The following is a 20,787-nucleotide window of genomic DNA, read 5'->3' as shown; positions in this document are numbered from 1 at the left end:
CGCTGTGTCTCTGAGGTGGCCTTGGACAGCCCCGGGAGGTTCATGAAAAGGTGGGTGGAAGGTCCCCACACCTGGACTCTGGTCTGCATCCACCAAGCAGTTACTAATTATTTCCTAGGTAAACTATTAAATATGTTTTGATTCTCCAAATATAATAAGATAGAAAAATCAAGGAAACCTGTTTCCTAATCAACTTTATCTATCTCATTATTAAAAATCTTAGAACACTGCAGAAGCAAAAGACAAAAGAGATCCAGGTTGGCTTTGGGGTAGTGGAAATTATGTGAAGTGAAATGGGGAGGGCGGGGTGACAAAGTCAAAAACGACGGGGCAGCCCTGCTTCGGGCCGCGGCCGCTTTGCACCACCAGCGAAGCTTTGGGTGTACGCTGGGGAGCAGACACATCTGAAGCAGAAATGCACCTCCCACACAAGCATGTCTGTGTTTAAATATTTTCTCGGAGGTCCTTGAACTTTTTATTCACCAGGACTTCTTGGAAAAATGGTGGATCCCAGGGCTGGGGCTGGGAAAACACACGATGAACCGGGAGTATCTGACTGGGCCAGAAAAAAAAAGTGATGGGGACATGTCAAAAGGATGCAGGAACCAGCTTGAAGGGGATTCGCTGGCCAGATCTAAAAAAATCTGGTTAAAAAAAACACCATGGGAAGAAATCATAACCTATGAAATTAAAAAACTCCATGAATCCATTATCAGTATAACTAGATAAACGGAGGGGATGAGGAACCTCTTCCTTACAGTAGAATAACAACTCATCAACAGAGGAAAGACTTAGAAATTCATCAAGTGGATGCCAAAACTAGAAGATGAAAGTTTAATGAGAAACAGGATATGTACATCATCTCAAAGCATCTCTTCACTGGGTACTCATTCATTGTAGAGGGAATAATAGCACCCTTATGGTGGGGACACCTGTCACATGTCCCCGACAGGTGACCCCCACGACAAGGGCCAGGCGATTCAAGTTCGCCTCCCTGGTAACAGAACAAACACGGGCCTCCAGATGCAAGGCCCCGAAGGGCACGCACACACCACCTGTGGGATATTCTGCCAAAAATTCACCACCTGAATCTAGTCACGAGGAAACATCAGACAAACCCAAATTGAGGGGCATTTTGTAAAATAAGCAGCTTTGTATGTTTCAGGGTCGTGAAAAACAGACACCAGAGAAGAGTTCAAGGTTAAAGGAGGCTAAGAGACATGGCAGCAAATCGCAGCGTGTGATCCCGGACGGGACCAAGGACCAGCACAGCTGTTTTCTTTTTCAGAAAGGACATTAGTGGGTCAGCTGGTGAACTTTGAATAAGGTCTGTAAAATAGATATTAGATTGTGTGTTAATTCCCTATTTTGATAATTATACTTTGGTTATGTAAAAGAAAGTACTCGTTTTCAGGGGACACACTCTGATGTATTAAGGAGTGAGGGGACGTTATGTATGCAACTTAGTCTCAAATGGTTTGGAAAAATAATTTTGTACAGATGTGTATTTTATGCACATATGTGTATTTTATACATATATACGCATATACAAACACACAGAGAGAGAGAAGGTTACCATTTAGGAAATCTGAATGCAGGGGAATTTTGTATGATTTTCTCAACTTTTCCATAAGTCTGAAATTATTTTTTTTAATTTTTAATGTTTTCCACTCAGCACTTAAGGAGCTGTAATAATGTGTGAGACGCTGTGTAGCAAGGAAAGGCAAGCAGCACGTGGAGCCTGCCCTCGGGAGCTCAGCATGCAGACAGCGCTGAGCCAGACCCCCAGTAGTTCCCCTGCAGGCGAGTGTGGGATGAGGATGGAGAAAGTGCCCACGAGACCGAGGCTGGGAAGGAGTCTCGCCAGGAGCTGGGTGATCAGGCCTTCGGCTGCACTGGTTTGTTCTGTGGCCACTCATCAAATGCCCAAGAGGGCAAGACCCTCGTCATCCGGCTCACAGCTGTATCTCCCCTGCCTCACATACACGTGCTCCAGAAACATGGACTGAATTGGAATTCAGCTATAATCAAAGCAAAATCACTCCATTTCCTTGGTTTTATTTCCTCATTTGCTCATGAAAGTAAAATACAGACCTTGCCTCATACACTCATTGTGATGGAAAACTAGTTGCAACTAAAAAGCCCCCCAGGTATAAAGTGTCCCGGAGTGACAGGTATTTCCTGGTGCTGATGTCCAGGTTAGAGCGCAAGGACACTCACAGTTGCTTCCCTGGGTTGAGAGAGCCGAGGTCCAGATCACGGTCAAACTCAGTGCGGATGTCTTCCAGGGCCCCGTCGTCCCCGAAGGCCCCCCACTCAGTGTTGATGCACATCCTTCCCTCGTCACCTTCCACCAGGTCGATGTGGCTCATGTCCTCCATGTAGCACGCGTTGGTGCCAGTGCCTGAACGAGGGATGGGAGAGAAGATGCAAAGACAGAAGAGCTCCCAGCTGGGCAAAAGCAGGGAGAAAACCCTTCACTGTCTGAGAGTTCTCTGAATATAGCACAAAGTGCTTCTGATCCACCACCGGGGCTGGTTCTTGCTGAGGGCAGAAGCAGCTTCGGCAAGCCCAGGGAGCTCACCAGGAATAAAGCTGACGTGTCACGTCTATACTTCTCGGGCTGCCAGTGGTTTGCTGTGATGAATGAAGTCGACTGTGAGGAAGTCCCTACTGAATGTGTATGAGAGCTGACAAAGCACATTTACAGAGGAGGATGAGTTAACCTAACTTTATTTGTTTTTAATTACCAACCCACAGTAATTTTTGAAGTCCTTTCCCTAATCCACTTCATCTCGTCTCTATTTGATGGTAAAGATATTCTTTATTAGTGAACTGCCACAAAATGTTCCTAGCATAAACTACATTCTTACCTTTGACAGTGATTAGCTATCATATAGGAAAGCAAAATTTCCTTATTCCAACACAAAATCACTCCAGGGAAGTGCCTCAAACATCTGAGTCCCAGGGAGTGACTGCGAATGGGCACCATCTGCTTGGCACCCACTGGGATGATGGAAATATTCTAAAATTAAATAGTGGTGATGGTTACAAAACTGTAAATGTACTAGAATTTATTGAACTGTACACCTAAGATGAGAAAAAGTGTATGCCTCAGTAAAGCTGTTGCTTAAAAAATTTAAGTGTCTTCCCCTTGCTGATACTCTGGGCTGAGGATTTTATTTTATTTTTTTAAAGAATTTATTGATTTATTTTTAGAGAGGAGAAGGGAGGAAAAGAGGAAAACATCAGAGTGTAGCTGCCTCTCACACGCCCCCTACTGGGGACATGGCTCACAACCCAGGCATGTGACCTAGACTGGGAATTGAACTGGCAACTCTTTGGTTCCCAGGCCGGTGCTCAATCCACTGAGCCATACTAGACAGGGACGGGCTGAGGATTTTAAAGCCAACATGAGAAATAAGAAATGCAGAGAGGCAAATGTAATACATTATTTGGGAAAAGCTTTCTCCGGAAAGCATGGACACTTCTTAGGCACAGCATGCACGCGTAGCCGTGGGCCCTGTGTCAGGTTACCTGACAGAGTCACTAGGACGGACACAGTGGGCAGTAGCTGCGTACCGGGCCTGGCAAGTGTTGGTCCTATTCTGAGGCTCCAGGAACAGGGAGGCAGATCAAGCCCCTGAAGTATAAAGATCCTACCCTTTGGGAAAGTCAGGCTGAGCAGATTGTGGTTAGAAGTCAAGAAAAAGCAATCCAGGAAAGGTTTCCCAGTAGCAGTAAAGGAATGAGAAGGTGGAAGGGGATACACAAGAACAGCCTTTAAATCCGATCCATTAGGCTTTAATTGTCCCCCCATGCTGCCTTCTCACCCTCCAGCCGGGCCCCTCCCTTCCCAGGTCAGGGACCACCCACCAGATACCTCCACTGCACTGCCACCTCCCTGGTGCAGGCTGCCACCACGTCTCACCTACACAGTGCAGTCACCTCTTGGCTGGTCACCTTGCTTCCACTATTGGCCCAAATGGTCAATTCACACAGCAGCCAAAATGAGCTTTTAAAAATGCACGCCCCATTTGTCCATCCCTACCCAGTGTCCTCCCGTGCCTTCCTGTCTCCCTTGCAGTAGAAGCCAAAGACCCTATGGTGACTGCGTCTGTGACCTGTGCAACCTGTCCAGTCCCGTCCACTCTCCCCAGCCTGAACACCAGGCTACTCTGAGCCCTTGCTCGCTCTGACTCAGGCCCCACTCAGCCTGTCAGAGTTCCTCGAGCACCGGACTCGTTCTCACTGCAGAGGCCACAGGCTTTCTCTTTCCTTTGCCAAGGACTGGCCTCTTGACCTCCGCTCTGCTCCCTCCTCCTCGCTGCTGAGGTCCCTGCTCAAATGGACCCTCCGAGGGTCCTGCCCTGACCACCCATTGTACTCACTCTCCGTCACCTCACCCTGCTTTCTTTTCTTTATCACAGTCGGCACCACCTGAAACTGTCTCATTTATTTAGGCCCTGTTTGCCTTCCACCCACCTCCCCACTGAAAGCCCCACGAGCCCAGGGGCCTTTGAGTGTTAACTCACCACTGAGAACCCAAAGCAGAGACAGGGCCTGACACTCAATAGGCACCTAGGAAATACTTGCTGAATGGATGGATGGATGTGTGCACTAAGTTTTCATGCTCTTCTAAGTAGGAAGCCCCCATACCCTTCCCACAAAACGTACTTCGAGTTTGCTGAAACTAAACCCTAAACCAGCCCCATTCCCCCATCTCCAAAAAGCAAGTCAGACTGAATACCAATGATGACACCAACTTCACAGAAGGGATCGTCATAGGCACACGTCATCATGGTTCCCACGGTGTCGTTGACCAAGGCCAGGATATCCACATCGAGGTCCTGCTGGCACACGAGCCCCAGAAGGCATCAGTGGGCGGGAAGGGGGTGTTATCGCTTCAGCCTTCCCCACAGAGAACCCAAAAGCAGTGAAGGCGGCTGGTTGAGAAAATCACTAGATCCTGCCTGTTGGGCCCGCCTGACAGAAGCCAGGCCTTTGTCACGGTTCAGGGGTCTAGGCAAGGGAAAGAGTGGCTGGAGAGGGGACCCATGCTCCTCCTGCTCTGTGGCTGAAGGCCTCTGTGACATGGAAATGGGAGGGGCAGCCCGGCCCTAGTCTGAAGGACCCGGAGGAAAGCACGTTTATCCTGGAAGCAAAGGTGCCTCCAGGAGAAGACACTGAAGTCCTCACTGTGGGGACACCTTAGCCAGCTTCAGCCAAGTCCTCTCCAAGGGCAGCACCATGGGCTTCCCGCCTGGGCTTCCCTTCTGCCAAGTCAGCCTGGGTTATTGCACTACTGCTCCCCAAGGCTTGGGGGAGTATTTTAAAGCAAAGTGAAAACAGTAAGAGAAAGACACAGGCTACCAACGAGGAAACAAACCGGGAGGGCATACGTCGAAAGTCCTCTTGCTGTCCGGGCAGCAGCTAGTCTGGGTTTATTTGTGTGCTCTCCAACTAGCAAGGAGCATTCTTGCTTTTGGATTATTATAAAATGTATTAAACAAATACATATATTCAACAAATAGAGGGTGGAAGTGGAATAGAGAACCAGACTGGAAAGAAAGTGATCTTTTAAGCCTCAGAGAGGAGAGGTGGGGGTCTGACCAAGACACGCCCCCCCCACCCCTGGGCTGTGGCAGCTGGGGAGGCCCCAGGGGAGTGCGGCCCACCTTTCAGCAGTAACTGGAACAAGCTCCACATACCAAGGCTCCCCAGTAGGTTTACCTAAAGCGCCACATCTGTACTACAGACCTTCCCTGAGATCAGCTCCTTTTCCTGTCCTTCCAGGGCAGGCACCGGTGAGACCCCGCCCCCAATAAAAAGGGGCGGAGACTGGCTGACCCCCCCAGCCTGTCGCAAACTCCTCACCTGGTGACTTTTCAGGGCTTTGGTTAGACAGCTCACTACATCTGTGCCCTGAACTCCCCGGGCCTTGAACTTCTTGGTCCAGGAAAGCAGGACACCCTGGGGGAAGAATTCAGAGGCAGCCCAGATGAAGAGGGCACTCAGTTCTGAAAATGTGCTGCAGGAATTTTATGTTTAAAGTACAACCCCCTGTCTTCTCTTCTTGAAGCTGAATCACCCCAATTCTTCCCATATCTCTTCAGGGGCCTTTTCCAATAATTTAAGCATCTTTATTATTCCCCTCTGGGCAGTTTGAAACATTACACATAGTGGCAGAAAGAATAATTGCTAAAGAGTCAGAACACTTGGATTCACAAGACGTCGGACAAGCCATTTAACCTAACGCTCCATTTACTCATCTGAGAAATGGAAACGTCACGTCCCTGCCGCCGCCACAGGAATGGTCTGAAGGAAATACCTGGTGTGTGGTAGATACATGTCTGTGTGCAGAATGTATGGTTTGCCAGGTCCACAAAACAGAACTAACATGGTGTTACCTTGTAGGGCTCCCTCAGGAACTTAATTTAACTACAGAAATGGTTCTCAATTTGCGTTATCAGGTGTTTGCTTAAAATTGGTGTTTCCCAAAAGTTTCATGTCAAAACTAGCAAATAATCAGAATTTTTCAGACCAAACGAGGTCTTGGAGATTTAGGGTTCCGGAAGGCCACACGGTCAAGAGTAGTTGAGCCCAAACTCCCAGACACCCTGACCACATCTTCCCAACCCCGTCTGTTTAAGGGTAATGACGCTGGGATTCAGAGAAGAAGGAAAGCAGTCTAGGTCTCACAGGGAGTGAAGGGCAGAGCTCCACCGGAACCGCAGGCCTCCAACTCCCAGCTTGCAACCAGGCTTTCCCCCTGCACCATAGCACCGCCTAGCGGCCACTCTCCCTGACTTCTGCCTTCACAGGCTATGGTAACATCCCTGCTTCATCTGAGACACGGTGGGGTGGCGTCCCCACCAAAAAGGTGCTAGGGACAACGTGGGACCTCTTTGGGGAAGGATATTTGGAGGAGTGAGGAACAAATGCTTGTGATGTACTGTGATGAAAAAAGCAGTACATACAACTATATTTTTAAAAACTATATATTCGGCACAACATCATCTAACATAGACATGAAAACCCAATTCTAGTAGTGGGTATCTCTGAAAATGGGGATTACAGGTGATTTCTACTTTCTTCCTTAAACTTTCCGTTTCTTTCTCCCTCCCCCTGTCTCTTTATTTTTCCTGTCTTGAATAAATATTACCATTTTATTAGAAACACAAACACACGCACATAAATTTCTCTTCAGCTAACACTTGTCTGTTCTCTCATGAAAAAAACACAAAACAAAGACAAAATAAACAAAGTGACGTTCTCCTTTCATTTTCATGCCTTACCTTCTTTGATCATTTTTTAGTTTCACAAAGAAGAACCCTTGGCCAGATATCTTCCTGAAGGCTTCCCCCTCCCTCCTCCCCCAGAGCGGCTGAGCAGACCACCCTCTCCCAGAGCCCGCATGTTAGGGTCACGAAACCTACCCCTGATGCTCAGCCACGGCCGAACAGCTGAGCCCACACTCAGCTCTTGTCCTTAATTCATCTCCTGGGTCTAAAGCTTTTCTTTCTCACTTTTGACTTCACTGAGAGGCAGTTTGGGAGGAAATTTTATATATTACAAGTAATTCAACTAGACTTTGATGAATAAAAGCATTTCTCACTTCCTCAATATAATCAAGCGCTCTTCCCTAGTTCAAATGTTCCTTTAAAATCCTTATTGGAATAAGACACAAAATGGGCCCAAATGCCTTCAGGCACCTGCCGGCATGGAAACAAAGTTCCAGAGCGGTGTCTTTCTGAAAAGGTGATTCAACAGGGAGTTTGCAAGCGTGGGTTGAGTCACTTTGGCTGTGTGGCCTTGGGCAAGTCTTTTAACCTCTCTGAGCTACAATCTTTCTCAAATATAGAAATATCAGCACAGTGCAAGACACTGCGTTAAAATCTGAGGTCCATTATTATTATTATTAGATGCTGTGCGCATTTGACTTAGATAAATGCTAAAATCCTGGATGGACAGACAAACCATACATTCACCCCTAATTATTAAGAAAATATGCAAGTTTGGTTCTCAAAGTCAAACTAACTCCCACAGAGATTGAGAATTTTCCTCCTTCTCCGTGGAATCTCCGGAGCTTGAATAAGAGGTGTTGTACTACCAGGTGAGTCCATTCTCCGGGCCTGACTCCTGACTCCTCCTTCCTCTACTGACTGCAGGGACTCTGCTCTTCCAGCCAGAAAGAGAAGACACTTCAGAGCAAAGCTAACATTCCCTGAAAACTTCCTCTCTACTGTTTTCCCCCAATCCTTTCTTTATAAAATAATGAAAAAGTAAATTTCAGCCCATCCCCTGTATGGATAGATGATGGTAAATTCTCATTCAATGCAATCAAGTAAATGATTGATTACACCTTTCAGCTGTCAGATAGTTACCAGACACCTATGCAATACAAGACATTGTGCTCGAGGCCCTGGGGGTGGAGAGGAAGAACCATGTAGAACAGTGCCTGCCCCCCTCCCCCACCAGACATCTGTTGAACTGGAGACACCATCCTCATGCTCAGCGACCACTGATGCACCAGGCAAAGTGTTGGGCACCGCGGGGGTTTTGCCTGAGGTTTACCGTGGTGCAGCAAGTAAATATTATTAAGCAAGTTTTACAGATAAGAAAACGAGGGGCTCAAGAAGTAACTTCCCAGGGAACACAACCTTCCTGAACAATGATTCAAAGCCATGTCTGTGGGAGGTGAAAACCCATTTCCTGCCCACTCTCTGAGACCCGTAAGTCAGCGGTATCACACACATCCCAAGGCGGTCCACGCTACCAAGGTGGTCCATGCTGTGGCTGCCAGCTGGGTGTCGTGATCACGGGCTCCCACCCCAGACAGGCGTGACCTGGGAAGACCTGCCCCTTGACCATAACCCCCGGGCCTCAGAAAGCTTATTCTCCTTTTATATGGACCCTTATTTATTTTCACAGATTTACATAAAATTGGGTTTGACATCTCCCTGTTTACAAATTGAAAGTCTGAGACACACAAAGATGAATGACCTAAGCCCTTGGCTGGCTAGTGTCACAGCTGAGACTACATCCCAGGTGTGGCATCTGCTCAACAACATTGTCCCTCCAGTGACCCCACTGCAATCCTCCCCCTAAGGGCTCGTGTAGAGGTGAGGTTCCGCGAGGCGAGATCCCCGAGCCTTCCCGCCCCGGTTCTAGTCAGCTGTCTGTCGTCCCCACACCAGCAGCACCCTGCTCACATGGGACCCTGCTAGAAATGCAAACCTGAGGCCCCACGGATCAAGAGACCCCAGCAGGGCCCAGCTATCCACGTCCAACAAGCCCTCCAGGAGATTCCAATGCTACCCAGGTCTGAGACCCACCGAGCGAAGGGGTGAGAACCACGCCATTCCCCTGTGCCATGCCCACGTGGAGCATGAAATCCAGGCAGCCATGTTAACCAGCTCTCTGCCTCCCATTTCCACATCATCATTTACAAGAAGAAAAAGAAAAAGAAAAAAAAAAAACAACAAGGAAAGTCCTGCCGACCCCTCCTGTTCCCGGCCTGACTCCCACGCATTCTCCAGCCCTGAACTCCGAATCCTGCACCGCTTCCTCCCTCCCCAGCCCCAGCCTTACCTCTTCCAGTTTAGTCTGTCTGCAGGGAAAAGAAAAGGTTAGGCCGAGGGGCAATTTCTTATGGTTCAGCCCTTTGGTCTTCATGAAATCTGCCAGACAGCCAGCTACGTATTCGAACAGCTGCGGAGAGGAGAAAGCACAAGACGCTGGACTGAAGCATGGCCACTCATACACGCGAGGCCGAGGCCTTCCCTCCACGCCACAGAGCCCCTGCCCTGGTACCTCTGAGCCGTTCCCTTGGATAATTTCCTTGGGTGTTGGGTAGAACTGACTCTCCATCTGGACATTTTGTTTCCCCTTTTCAGAGACTTGCACCTTTGAGATGCGAAACTTAGATCCTCCAAGATCCAGGGAAAGAAACTCCCCATTTTCTATTTAAAAAACAAATGAAATGAAGTTATCGTTTATTGAGGGTCTGCTATATGGCAAGATCTACATTAGAAGTTGGACATGTAAGAAATGTCATTAAGTCTCACAACCACCCCACAGAGCGAGGCATCCTTTTGCACACTTCCTGAGACTCCAGAAGCACAGCCATTGATCTGAGCCCTCTGGGTAAGGGGCGGAACTGGGGTGTGAGCCAAGTCTCTCACGGCCCTGCCCACTGAGCCAGGCTGTAGGGAATAACTGTATTTCTATGGGGAAGGCAAACGCAAACTATGATATAAGAGATGGGCCTTGAGGGTGGGGCTTATTCTAGCATTAGCAGACCACTACTGGGAAGGAGAGCTGCTACTCCAAGCATGGGGGATGCAGATACGGCATGGAGGGAAGGGAGGGGGCAGTGCAGGGAGGAGAAACCAGCCCCACACCAGCCTCTGTCTCATGGGCAGAGGGAAAAGGCTCCAGGACAGAAGGGAGACGGGGGCTGGGGGCAGGGACCAAATGATGACCCTTAAGGGGTCTAGTATGCTCAATATTTAGGGCCAGAGTCACTTCAAAATGAGAAAATGTACCACCACCCAGCCAAGCACAAGACAGATGCTACTGATAAGAGGGGAAATGATACACGTGTTGAGGCAAGGCGGCCCACCCTGATGACTTCAGCTCAGGACCCAGATAGCATTCCTTCCCAGGACCCCTGCCACAGCCTTCAGCATCAGCCATGGATGCGGGATGAGAACTTAGGTGGGCAAACCCTTGAACCAGCAAGCCTTCCTAAAGAACCGTCTGTGCCTAAAAAGTGGCTACATGTACCAAGCATGGGTCATCATATGTGCCCAAGGCACAGAGAAGTGAAACACCATGCCCACAAGTCCTGGCACCCAAGTGGTCTTGTTTTGTACCATGTGACCCCAGACACTCATGCATGGATCTAAGGGGCCTGCTGGCCATTCAGATTCCCATCTTGTGAAATAAAACACAGAGGGAGCCCTGGCTGGTGTGGCTCAGTGCATTGAGTGCCAGCCTGCGAACCAAATGGTTGCAGGTTCAATTCCCAGTCAGGGCACATGCCTGGGTTGCGGGCCAGGTCCCCAGTAGGGGGCATGTGAGAGGCAACCACACACTGATGTTTCTCTCCCTCTCGTTCTCCCTCCCTTCCCCTCTGTAAAATAAATAAATAAAATCTTAAAAAAAACAAGCCCCAGGTGCCGCTGGCTGCTGGTCAGTGGACCACTGCTAGAGTAGCAAAGGTTTAGAGCCCTCATTTACGGACCCAGCCAGCTGGGCCTTTTGTTTCTGTGGAGACATCTGGAAAACGAGACTCTCACCTCCCCAGATCATCCCCCAAAGATGCCTGATGGAGCCATTTATTATTCAGAAGGGAATCCAAGAACCAGAGCAATCTGATTAGCACTCATCATGTACACCAAGTGAGAGCTGCTTTCACAGACCTTATCTCATCCCATAGGAAGTAGGGTAGATCACACAGTCCGCGTACGAATTTACTGAGCACAACTCTGTGCCACGTAGCAGGCCAGGCGCAAAGACGAAGGACTGCGCGCTCCATCATCAGAAACACGGCTAAGGCGGTCAGTCGGTTTCATACAGTAGGGCAAGTGCTCTGATCTTGGGGCAACAGGGAGCGGCATCTAAATCAGGGCAGGAGTGGACAGCCCAGAGGGGGCGATACAGAGCCGAGTGCTGAAGGATGGGAGGGCAGCCAGACGGGAGCCAAGGTCCCAGGGAGAGGAAACTGCGTGAAGAAATGAGCTCACGTTGGGCTGAGGGGGGCATGGCTGGGCTTTTGAGGAAGGAGGGAGGTGTGACAGAAATGAGGCTGGCAGGATTTAGAAAAGCCACCCCATTCCCAAGGAGCTTGGGCTTTACCCAGAAGGTGAGGGGGAGCCACAGAAAGATTTTAAGTAAGAGAGTGCCAAGATCTGGCTGAGATTTGGGGAAAACACCTCTGGCACCAACCAGGATAGACCAAAGGGTCTGAATAAAAGAGGAGGTTCTCGCGCTGTGTCCAGATGGGAAACAGCACGTGAGAGCTAGTACAGAGCTGGCATGGATTCATTCATTCTCCGGCCACCAGCACCACTATCACCATGCAATCACCTCGCTCCACTTGCGACTCAAGATGCTACATCATGGGAACCACGTGGTGTAATCTCTTCTGTGACTCTGACCCCAGAGAAAAGAGTCATGGACTTTGGTGGGGCGTGTGGGGGGAGGACCTGCCCAGAAGAAGGGGGGCCATCAGGGTCTTTTCAGTCATTATTAAAATTATTAGGACCTCCCATCATAAGGAGGTAATGTATAGAATGGGGACTATAGTTAATAGTACTGTATGGCACATTTGAAAGTTGCTAAGAGTGCAGATCTTAAAAGTCCTCATCACAAGAAAAATAACATGTGTCACTGTGTGGTGATGGACAGGAACTGGACTTGCTGAGGTGGTCATATCACAATATATACAAATATTGAATAACTGTGTTGTACACCTGAAAGTATATGTTACGCTAAAAAATAAATTAAAGAATAATGACTTTTTTAAATGACCTCCCAAGATGGTGAGATTTTCTTGACAATCACCTACTGCGGGTGATGCTCCTGTGACCTTCCAGACTACATGACAGCCGGGGTTCCCTGCCCCTACACCACTGTCAGGGCTTGGGCCTCTGCCCCTCCCCACCCAGTCCCCAGCGCAGCCTCTCCCGAAGGTGCACAGTGACTGCGTGTAGACCGTGGAGATCCTGAATCTCCAGGGGACCAGCCTGGGAAACCGCATGTTTAGGAATCCTCCCAGGTGAGTCTTAGCTCACACAAGTCAGGGGCTCCATCCTAGTGCAGACCCCAGGGCTCACCCCTCAACGATCACCCCCCAGGAGGCTGAGGGCTCAGCCTGGAGGAAGAGGCCACGAAGAGAGGTAGCTGGGGCAGGGCCTCCAGAATCCCAATTGCCTTCCCAATCAGGTGACAGGCACTTCCGTCAGGACTGGCAAAGGAGAAGGCTCCGCTGGTAACAACACTTCGAAGGCACTTTGTAAGAAGAGCCAGTGCAGCTCCCTGGATGAAACACGGGGCGGGAACTGAGGATCGGACAGTTCCGTCCTGTCAGGCGGGCTCGGATGGAACAAGCAGAATCTACAGTGTGGTTAGTAATCACGAAATTACACCACCAGCTCACAAGAGTTACTGAGGACTTGGGACATTTTGGAGATTTTAAAACAATCCTGCCACAGAACCTTATCTGGCTACAATGGCCCTGCATGTTGGTAGCACAAACTGACCACAGCCCTTGTACAGATGAGGACAGGAGTGCAAGGGTCCTGGGACTTGCCAAGGCCTCTGAGCTCGGACCCCACTGCAACAGGACCCCTAGTAAGAGTTAAAGATTTATTGTGTGATGAGAGGCTGAGGAGACAGTGAAGAAAGCAGGAGGTGTCTCCTGGCCTGAGGAGGCGCAGTTTCTCAAACTGGGCCAGTTTCGCTTCCAAACCTTCCCTGAAGCAGCCAGGGGCCAGGAAGGCACATCAGCCCAGCAGCCTCCCAACATCAAAGGCCACTTTCTGATGCTTCCGCGGACACACCTCTGCAGGAAGAGCCGCCACCGCACAGGAAACCAGGACTTTGCCCCAGTGCCTCCCCACACACACACCCCATGACTCAGGTGCTTCCTCCCAACTGCTGGATGACCCGTCAAGGACCACAGTGCCCTCAGCACCCTCAGAGCAGTATCAGGAGCTGGGCAAGACTTCAAAGCAGGACTGTCTCTCTCCCAAGCTCATGTTCCTCCAGGGTGGCGCACTGCCCACCCTACACACCCACCCACCAGCAGGGAACAGGTCTTTCTCACCCCAGTTCCCAGGGGCCTCTAACGGCAAAGCCAAACTGCTTTGACCCAGGCCTCGTCCCAAAGGGGCCCAGAACCTAGCCAATCTAATCAAAGGCCCCTGAGAGCCCCTCAGTCTTCAATCCCTACTCCTTCAAGAGCCCCAAAGCCGCTGCTGGAGCCTGGATGGAGCCCTGGGACCCTGACACTGGGGAAAGCCCTGGGCAGCCTCCAGCCCCACTCACCGGAGCCGTCTGGAATGGCCCTGACGAAGGTGGGCAACATCTTCACTGAGGCCGTGGGGTTGCTGTCCTTTCCCAGGCCCCTCTGCATTTCAGTCTGGAACCGAGTCATGACGTCCAAAAGGGTCTCATCGGAGAGCCGCATGTGGTACAGGAACCTGTCCACCTAGAAAGACACCAGGGGGACCGGGGTTGCCTGCTGTCCCTTCCCGCTCCTGTGATGAAGCTGCATGGGGCCCGTTGTGTGACACGGGTTCCTGAAGGTTCCTTGCCTGACCCGTCATCAAGCTGGGGACAAGGTGGGGAGCTGGGAGAACAGAGTGGAACGAAAGAGGTGGGATTTATTCCTCCAAAGGGCAAGATTTGAGGAAGAAATGATTCCCCCATTTTTCTGATGGGACAGTGGAGAAGCAAAAACTAAGAGCGAGCCAGGGTTTCTAAATCCCAGTTCAGAGCCCTCACCATCGCCCCATCGCCTCTCCATTGGAAAAGACTAGCTACAGCTAGAACCTTGCATTCCCAAACACAGACACTTTTTTCATCCACTGACATTATACCTCCAAACATGTTTCCCTTTGTTTACGGGCTGCTAGGAAGCTCAGAGTCAAAATCAGCTCCCAACCACAATCTCTAAACTCTAATCTTTTACATTTCCATTTTGTTTTTAACTGAGGTTATTCTAACTAGAATGAAGTTCAACTCCTAAAGCCAGCCCCCATTACTATTGGAAATGACTGGATGCCACTCAAGTAACCAGGAAACTGGGTCACAGGTCCCCTTGACATAGGGAAGGTATAAAAATCACTATGGCTCTCCTCAGTCCACTTGAAGGTCATAGTGTCACATCAAGAATGGAAGAACAGCTTCCTCCCCCACGCCAATCATTCAGTGGAGGCAGCCTGCATTCCCAGGTCTCACTGGGATGGATTATTGCCTGGGGCAGGAAAAGGGACAGTGGTATAGGTGCCCTGTATTCCCAGCCCTGCTTTGTGTACTGAGTGGCCTGTCTATCCATCCAAGAAGCAAGACTTGACCCCAGCACGTTTCTGGATGAACTGTCTCCCACGTTCATCGAAGGCTAAGAACATGCATTGCAGGCTGCAAGTGTTCTCACGCATGTCCCCCCACCTAAAATCCGTGACGTCCCTTTGAGGCAGCCAGGCAAGGCAACATGATTGCCCCTAATTGAGAGATAATGACTCCAAGGTTCAGGCCATTGAGCAGCACTCGGAGAGCTATCGGTAAGTGGCAGCGCTGGGACTACAATGCAGTCTCCAGAGTCCTCGCCATGTGGCCTGGTTTTGCTTCACAATTCCACGCAGGACCCATTAGCCCAACAGACAAATTAAACCAAAAGTGCAGGGGCCACATGACCTTCATTACAGGACAGGTGCCCAACCATCGGCCAGGCCCAGAGCAGGCATCCTGGCTCAGTCGGAGCCAATACGGAGACGCAAGCCCGTGAAAGAGCCCACGGCTGCGGGAACTCGGGGGCCAAAGAGAGGCCAGAAAACCATCAGAGAGCCATTAATGAGAAAGGACAATTGGGCTTTCAGCGTGTCTGAGAAGATAGGCCAGAACCAGGTCATGCTTCATTAAGGACTCCCTGTCATCCTGAGTCTGTTTATGACTAATTGGTTGGCACTGCCACGCACACGGAGAAAACCAATGAAAGGAACGTGACCCAAGTAATTGGGGCTTGGGAAGGGTGAGACGTGCCACACAAGAACGAAGATTGCTCCCGTCATCACCCAAGGCCCCTCACACAGTGCCCTACACCTGTCGCTCATTTTCACTCAGCCCCAGAGAACTTCCCTGGGCATCCGCATAACGTCGCCCCTTCTGTGCACAATGGTTCTGAGCCCGTTCGAGACAAGTGCGAGCTGCAGTTAAACAGTCATTCAGGACTTTGGGTTACTGCTCCCGCTATTTCATTAATTCGAGTTAGGACAGAAAGAATGTCAACTTAGGAACAGTTTCTTATTTATTCTTTGTACCTCCCACAGCACCTGGGACGGTAGCTAGAAGGAAAGGACAGAACACAGACTGGGGGAAACGCTATAGTTTAAACCTGGATAGGTGACTCTTGGGCCTGTGTAACCAGGCACACATCGTAGGCACCGAGGAGGCTGCTTGAGTTGCAGAAACCAAGCCCACTTTCAGAGCAACCACAAACCACACCTGGGATGTCTTATAAACAAAAGAGCCAGCAAGCAGCACGTTTAATGTAGGAAGAGCAAACTTTGAAATGTAAGTGCAGAGCTTCCAGAATGGCAGGTGTGGGAGCTGCAAGGGACTTCGGCGCTCACTCAATCCAAAGGTCCCGTATCGTGAGTCAAGTCATAAAAAGGCTCAACTCTTTGACCTAGTGGCTTCACTTCTGGGAAGCCGTCCTTAGGCAATAAGCCCAAAGGTGGCCAACATTAAATATATAGCAATATTTAGGATAGCAATTTTTAACTGTTAAGAAAAAATATTTTTGGAAGTAGACAGTGCAACAAAAGGGAAAAGTTAAGTTATGGCATTACCCAGCTTGCTGGAATATTAGGAAGATGTTACAGTAATTATAAAGAAAGGGAGAAATGTACCTAAGTGGTTACAAAGTAACAGTAAGTGGAGGACACGGGTTCGGAACCGTATGTCCCACGTAACCATACACACACACACCGTGAGAGAAGATGGCAAGGGCTTCCGCACTGCAATCTTTCTGGGCTGGGAGGGGGTGGGACTGAAGGTAACATCTCCACCTCTCGCAATGTTGACTTTCTAAACTGTAAAAAGGACACTGTGGAAACCTCACTAGTCCCTCTCTTAGGAGTGAACAATCCACAGGTCAGCGACCAGTTCCAGCCCGATGTTATCCATAGGTCAAATGCTGTCAATATATTGAACTGGAAGGGAAGTAGGTTCTTTCTTCCCTCCCTCTCTTCTTTCCTTTCTTTCCTTCCCTCCTTTATGTTTTACTTTGTTTTTGTTTTAATATTGGTATAGGGAAATTTTAAAAAGTTGTTCGAGGACCTGAATAGTAACCCTAGCAGGCAAACAGGCTCAGGATCTTGGCAATTCTAGAGGCAGGAAACACGGAATGGAGGGACTGGCCCAGAAGGAAGAAAGCACCTGCGCCTTCTTACCAGGTGTGTTTTCACCACCTTGAGTGAACAGGTGAGTTCTCAGATCCTGTGACTCACCCCAGCAGCCCATAAATCAGCCTCCCAGAACACTGCAGGTACCGTGGAGTCCCTTGCTTAAGGTGGCTGCAAAGCGTTCCTGACTATCCCTACACCGCTCACTTTCACAAGCTTTCTTGCCTGCCCCGGGAAAAGGAATGGTCAACGGCAGACCTTGACAAAGGCTGGCCCTGCCACCAGAAGAACCTGGCACAGATCCATGACGGCTGCACTTCCAGTCAAAGGGCCTCCAGAGCCTGCACCTGGGCTGGTGGACAAACGTGTCTGCCTGGTTCTAGGATGTAACAAAAGATGAGCCAGCACAGAGGTCCAAGGGAAGGAAACTGGCTGCAGAAGCACAGGTGTCAGAGGCTCCAAAGACTGCCCCAGGTGCAGTCTCACCCTTACTGGGCAGCTAACACCAGAAAGCGAGCCTGAAGCAGTGTCTCAGAGCACGTTCCCAGCTCCTGAAGAAGCCAGTAAAGGACTTCGTGAATCTCATCAGCAAATGAAAATTAAGACAGGTTACATCTGATGGATTTATAATACTTTAAGATTTGCTATAACCTCCAACTCTCTGATGAACAAGATTTGGTGAGAGTTTATCCCACCAAACACGAGAGCTGCCAGACCACGCTTCCTCTCTCTGAGAGGCCCAGAGGCACCGAGACACAGGAGCAGGAGGCAGCAACTCCGGTTTACTGCCCCAGCACCACCTTAAACACCTGGGTGACCTTGGCCAAGTGCACCGGCTGGGAGGACTGCCTGGAGCTGCGTGGCTAGAGGGGCTCCAGGGGCAGGCTGAGTTGGTTCCAGCTGGCCAGGAGAATGCCGACGGCCCCAGGTGGAGCCTTGGCAACTTTGAACCAGCCCCCCTGGAGTGAATCTGGCAGGCCGCTTTCCTGGACGGAGTGGCAAAATAGCGTCCACCTTTACCAGCAACAGCACATACAGAGAAGTGTTTGGAGTACCGCACATTAAAACTCACGTCCTGCTCGGTTCCATATTTACATTTTTAAGCGCATGAAGAATCATGGAAATTACAAGTTCTCAGCATCTTTTAAGATGACTCTCCTCTCCTTTTACCCTTTCCCCTCAAACATTCCCTACATCTAACAGTCTCCCCGGTTTCCAAAGACTTTCTCCTCATCCCTTTCCCATCTGCTGTCGGAACTTCCCAGAAGTTCCGAGTGAAACTCAAGGCTCAGGACAGAATGTAGCATCCGACCTGGGAGATTTGCTTCCTCTTCCCGCTCTGAGCTTTTTACTGGTCCTGTGCAGCCCTGTATGGTTTTTTAAGATTTTTATTTATTGATTTTTAGAGAGAGAAAGGGGGAGAGAGGAGGGGGGCAGAAAGAGAGGGAAACATTAATTTATTGTTCCACTTATTTATGCATTTGATTGCTTCCTGTGTGTGCCCTGACCAGAGATCGAACCCGCAACCCTGGCATAGTGGGGCAACATTCTAACCAACTGAACTACTTGGCCAGGGCACCTGTATGTTTTGTAATAAGCTCTCTTAAGTCCTTGTGGTGTGGGCGTTTGTCAATGAAAAATGAACCAGACATTGCTCAGCTTCCTGAGTCCTTCCTTACCTTCTTGATCTGATCCTCCTTCAGCTTGGCGAAGTAAAATGCCATCAAGTGCACCGCAAACATTTTTCCCAAGTTTGGTTTCTCCTCAGACAGTCAAAGATAATTGTGCAGTGTGTATTCCCGTCTCCAGAGTACTGCCCACTTCCAATGCAGGCTGGAGGCCTCTGGGGAACTCGGTGCCACAGGTTAAATACTTCCAGGCTGCTCAGTTCAATGATTAAACTTCGCCCCCTCACTGGTCCCTCCCTCCAGCACACTCCATTGTCTAACAGGAGGCTTAGGGTGGCAGCTGAGCGCTGGTGAAGGGGAGGGAGGGGATCCAGTGCTGGACTCTCTGAGACTGGTTCTCAAAATCGTGTTGCTAAGCAACACTCTCAAGCCAGTGCTCCAGGCAGCCCACTCAGCCGAGGATAATCGGAGAAGTTGGGTGTTGAACAATACTTACTTTCAACCAGCTAGGCTGCCCCGCGAATGTCCACTCTCGGGCTTTCCTCTTGCGCCCTGTTCTCTCAACCCAGCAGTAACCCAGCTGTATAGCTAATGACCCCTGCTCCTCTGCAGCACTGCCTTAGTGAAGACTAAACGTTGCCCTGCGTCAGGGAGAGTTCAAGCATGTGGGAACACAATCCTCCGCTGGCGATAGGTCATGGTAATGATCAGCTAATAGTCCATGGTAATGGGAAATAATCAATTAAGGTTTATCTATTCTCAACGGTAAGCCAGAAAATCTTAATTCTGAAGGTAGTGACATATGTAACTACCGGAAAAAAACATATGTAAGAGAAAGAATGAATTGAAATCACCAGTGTGCACTGGGAAGCTGCTGCTGGAGAGAAACATGGAAGTTACAGATGGGAGACATCTCATGCCACTGAGTGTTTGTTGTTCCCGCCTGGTTACCTCGCTCATACTCACCGAGAGAGACCCAGAACGGGGCGGCTGTGTGGGCATTACAGACCTCGCGCTCTTCCCCCGTCATCGGTCAGGTAGCAAAGTCAGTAACAGTAACAATGGTGCTAACGGCAGCTCACATGGATGGAGCACTTGCTAGCCCCACTTTTTAGATGAGAAAACCGAGGCCCGGAAAGGTTAAGTGACTTACTGAGAATCTCAAAGCTGGTAAATGGTACAGTGAGGCCTCAAACCCAGGAGTTCAATACCAGGGCTCAGCTCTTAACTAATACAGGGTCCGGCACAAACGCCTCTGTTTTCTTACAAAAGCTTTTATTACAAAATCATAAGCATGTAACTCTGTAACATAACAACATCACACTCAAGCATATCATATGGCATTTTAGGTGAAATTTTCAAATTAAATCTATAAACTATTACATCTGTTATTACCCTACCAACCAAGCAGGCCTTACTTCTGCCAGACCCTGTACATAGTATTGCCTCTATTCTTTCTCTTGAAAATATTCAATTGATAACCAAGCAGCAGCAGCACTCTGCTGGGTTATTATTAAGAATTCCAACTACTTGGAAAACTAAGTAGAGACATATCACTTCAACAGGGTCTTCCCAGTGGGGGAAACAGGCCAATGAAGGAATTCTTGACCACACTTCCCAAATACTAATAAAATGCTTCCTAAAATTAGCAACTGACCAGAGGTTAGTGAAGACCAGCTGGGCACCTCCACCCCGCTCCTACACCAAACTCCTCTTCAAATAGAAGGGAAGAGAAGAAACATGTTTTCCTGGTCAGCTGGGCAGCCTCAACTTTGTTTGCTTTTCTCCTGCATAACCTCATTAATCAGAATAATTACAACTAATTGCCTGGTAAGAGAACCCTCAACAGCTGTCTCTTGAAAAGCCACTGATTCCCCAATCAGTGCCCTTTCCCCACCCACTATGTGGATGAGCCACTGGAAGTCTGTGATGCTTGATTAAAATTACTCCAGATGCTTCTCTAAATTGATATCTGAGAAATGAGTATCAGTCAACGTCTCCCAGACTGAGAAACCAAACCC

The 20,787-nt window shown here is 49.4% G+C and overlaps 1 protein-coding gene across 2 annotated transcripts in view; it reads right to left on the bottom strand.

The window, feature by feature from the left end:
* Positions 1-19,043, bottom strand: part of HKDC1 (hexokinase domain containing 1) — a 47,120-nt gene extending 28,077 nt beyond the window's left edge. The window contains exons 1-7 of one of the 2 annotated variants that reach the window (XM_024561251.4): positions 18,818-19,043; positions 14,059-14,221; positions 9,817-9,965; positions 9,595-9,714; positions 5,878-5,973; positions 4,751-4,850; positions 2,221-2,404 (exon numbers count right to left, since the gene is read on the bottom strand). In XM_024561251.4, the coding sequence (XP_024417019.2) occupies positions 2,221-2,404; positions 4,751-4,850; positions 5,878-5,973; positions 9,595-9,714; positions 9,817-9,965; positions 14,059-14,221; positions 18,818-18,880 (875 nt within the window). In that variant the 5' untranslated portion in view covers positions 18,881-19,043. Of the gene's footprint in view, positions 1-2,220; positions 2,405-4,750; positions 4,854-5,877; positions 5,974-9,594; positions 9,715-9,816; positions 9,966-14,058; positions 14,222-18,817 lie in introns of both variants that reach the window. The other variant, XM_045196152.3, reaches the window with a different exon arrangement.
* Between the last annotated feature and the right edge of the window lie 1,744 nt (positions 19,044-20,787).

Source organism: Desmodus rotundus, chromosome 4 (genome assembly GCF_022682495.2).
Source record: "Desmodus rotundus isolate HL8 chromosome 4, HLdesRot8A.1, whole genome shotgun sequence".
In the NCBI taxonomy this organism is placed as follows: Eukaryota; Metazoa; Chordata; class Mammalia; order Chiroptera; family Phyllostomidae; genus Desmodus; species Desmodus rotundus.
The sequence above is the reverse complement of the archived record's forward strand: the minus strand, read 5'-3'. Positions and strand labels throughout refer to the sequence as shown.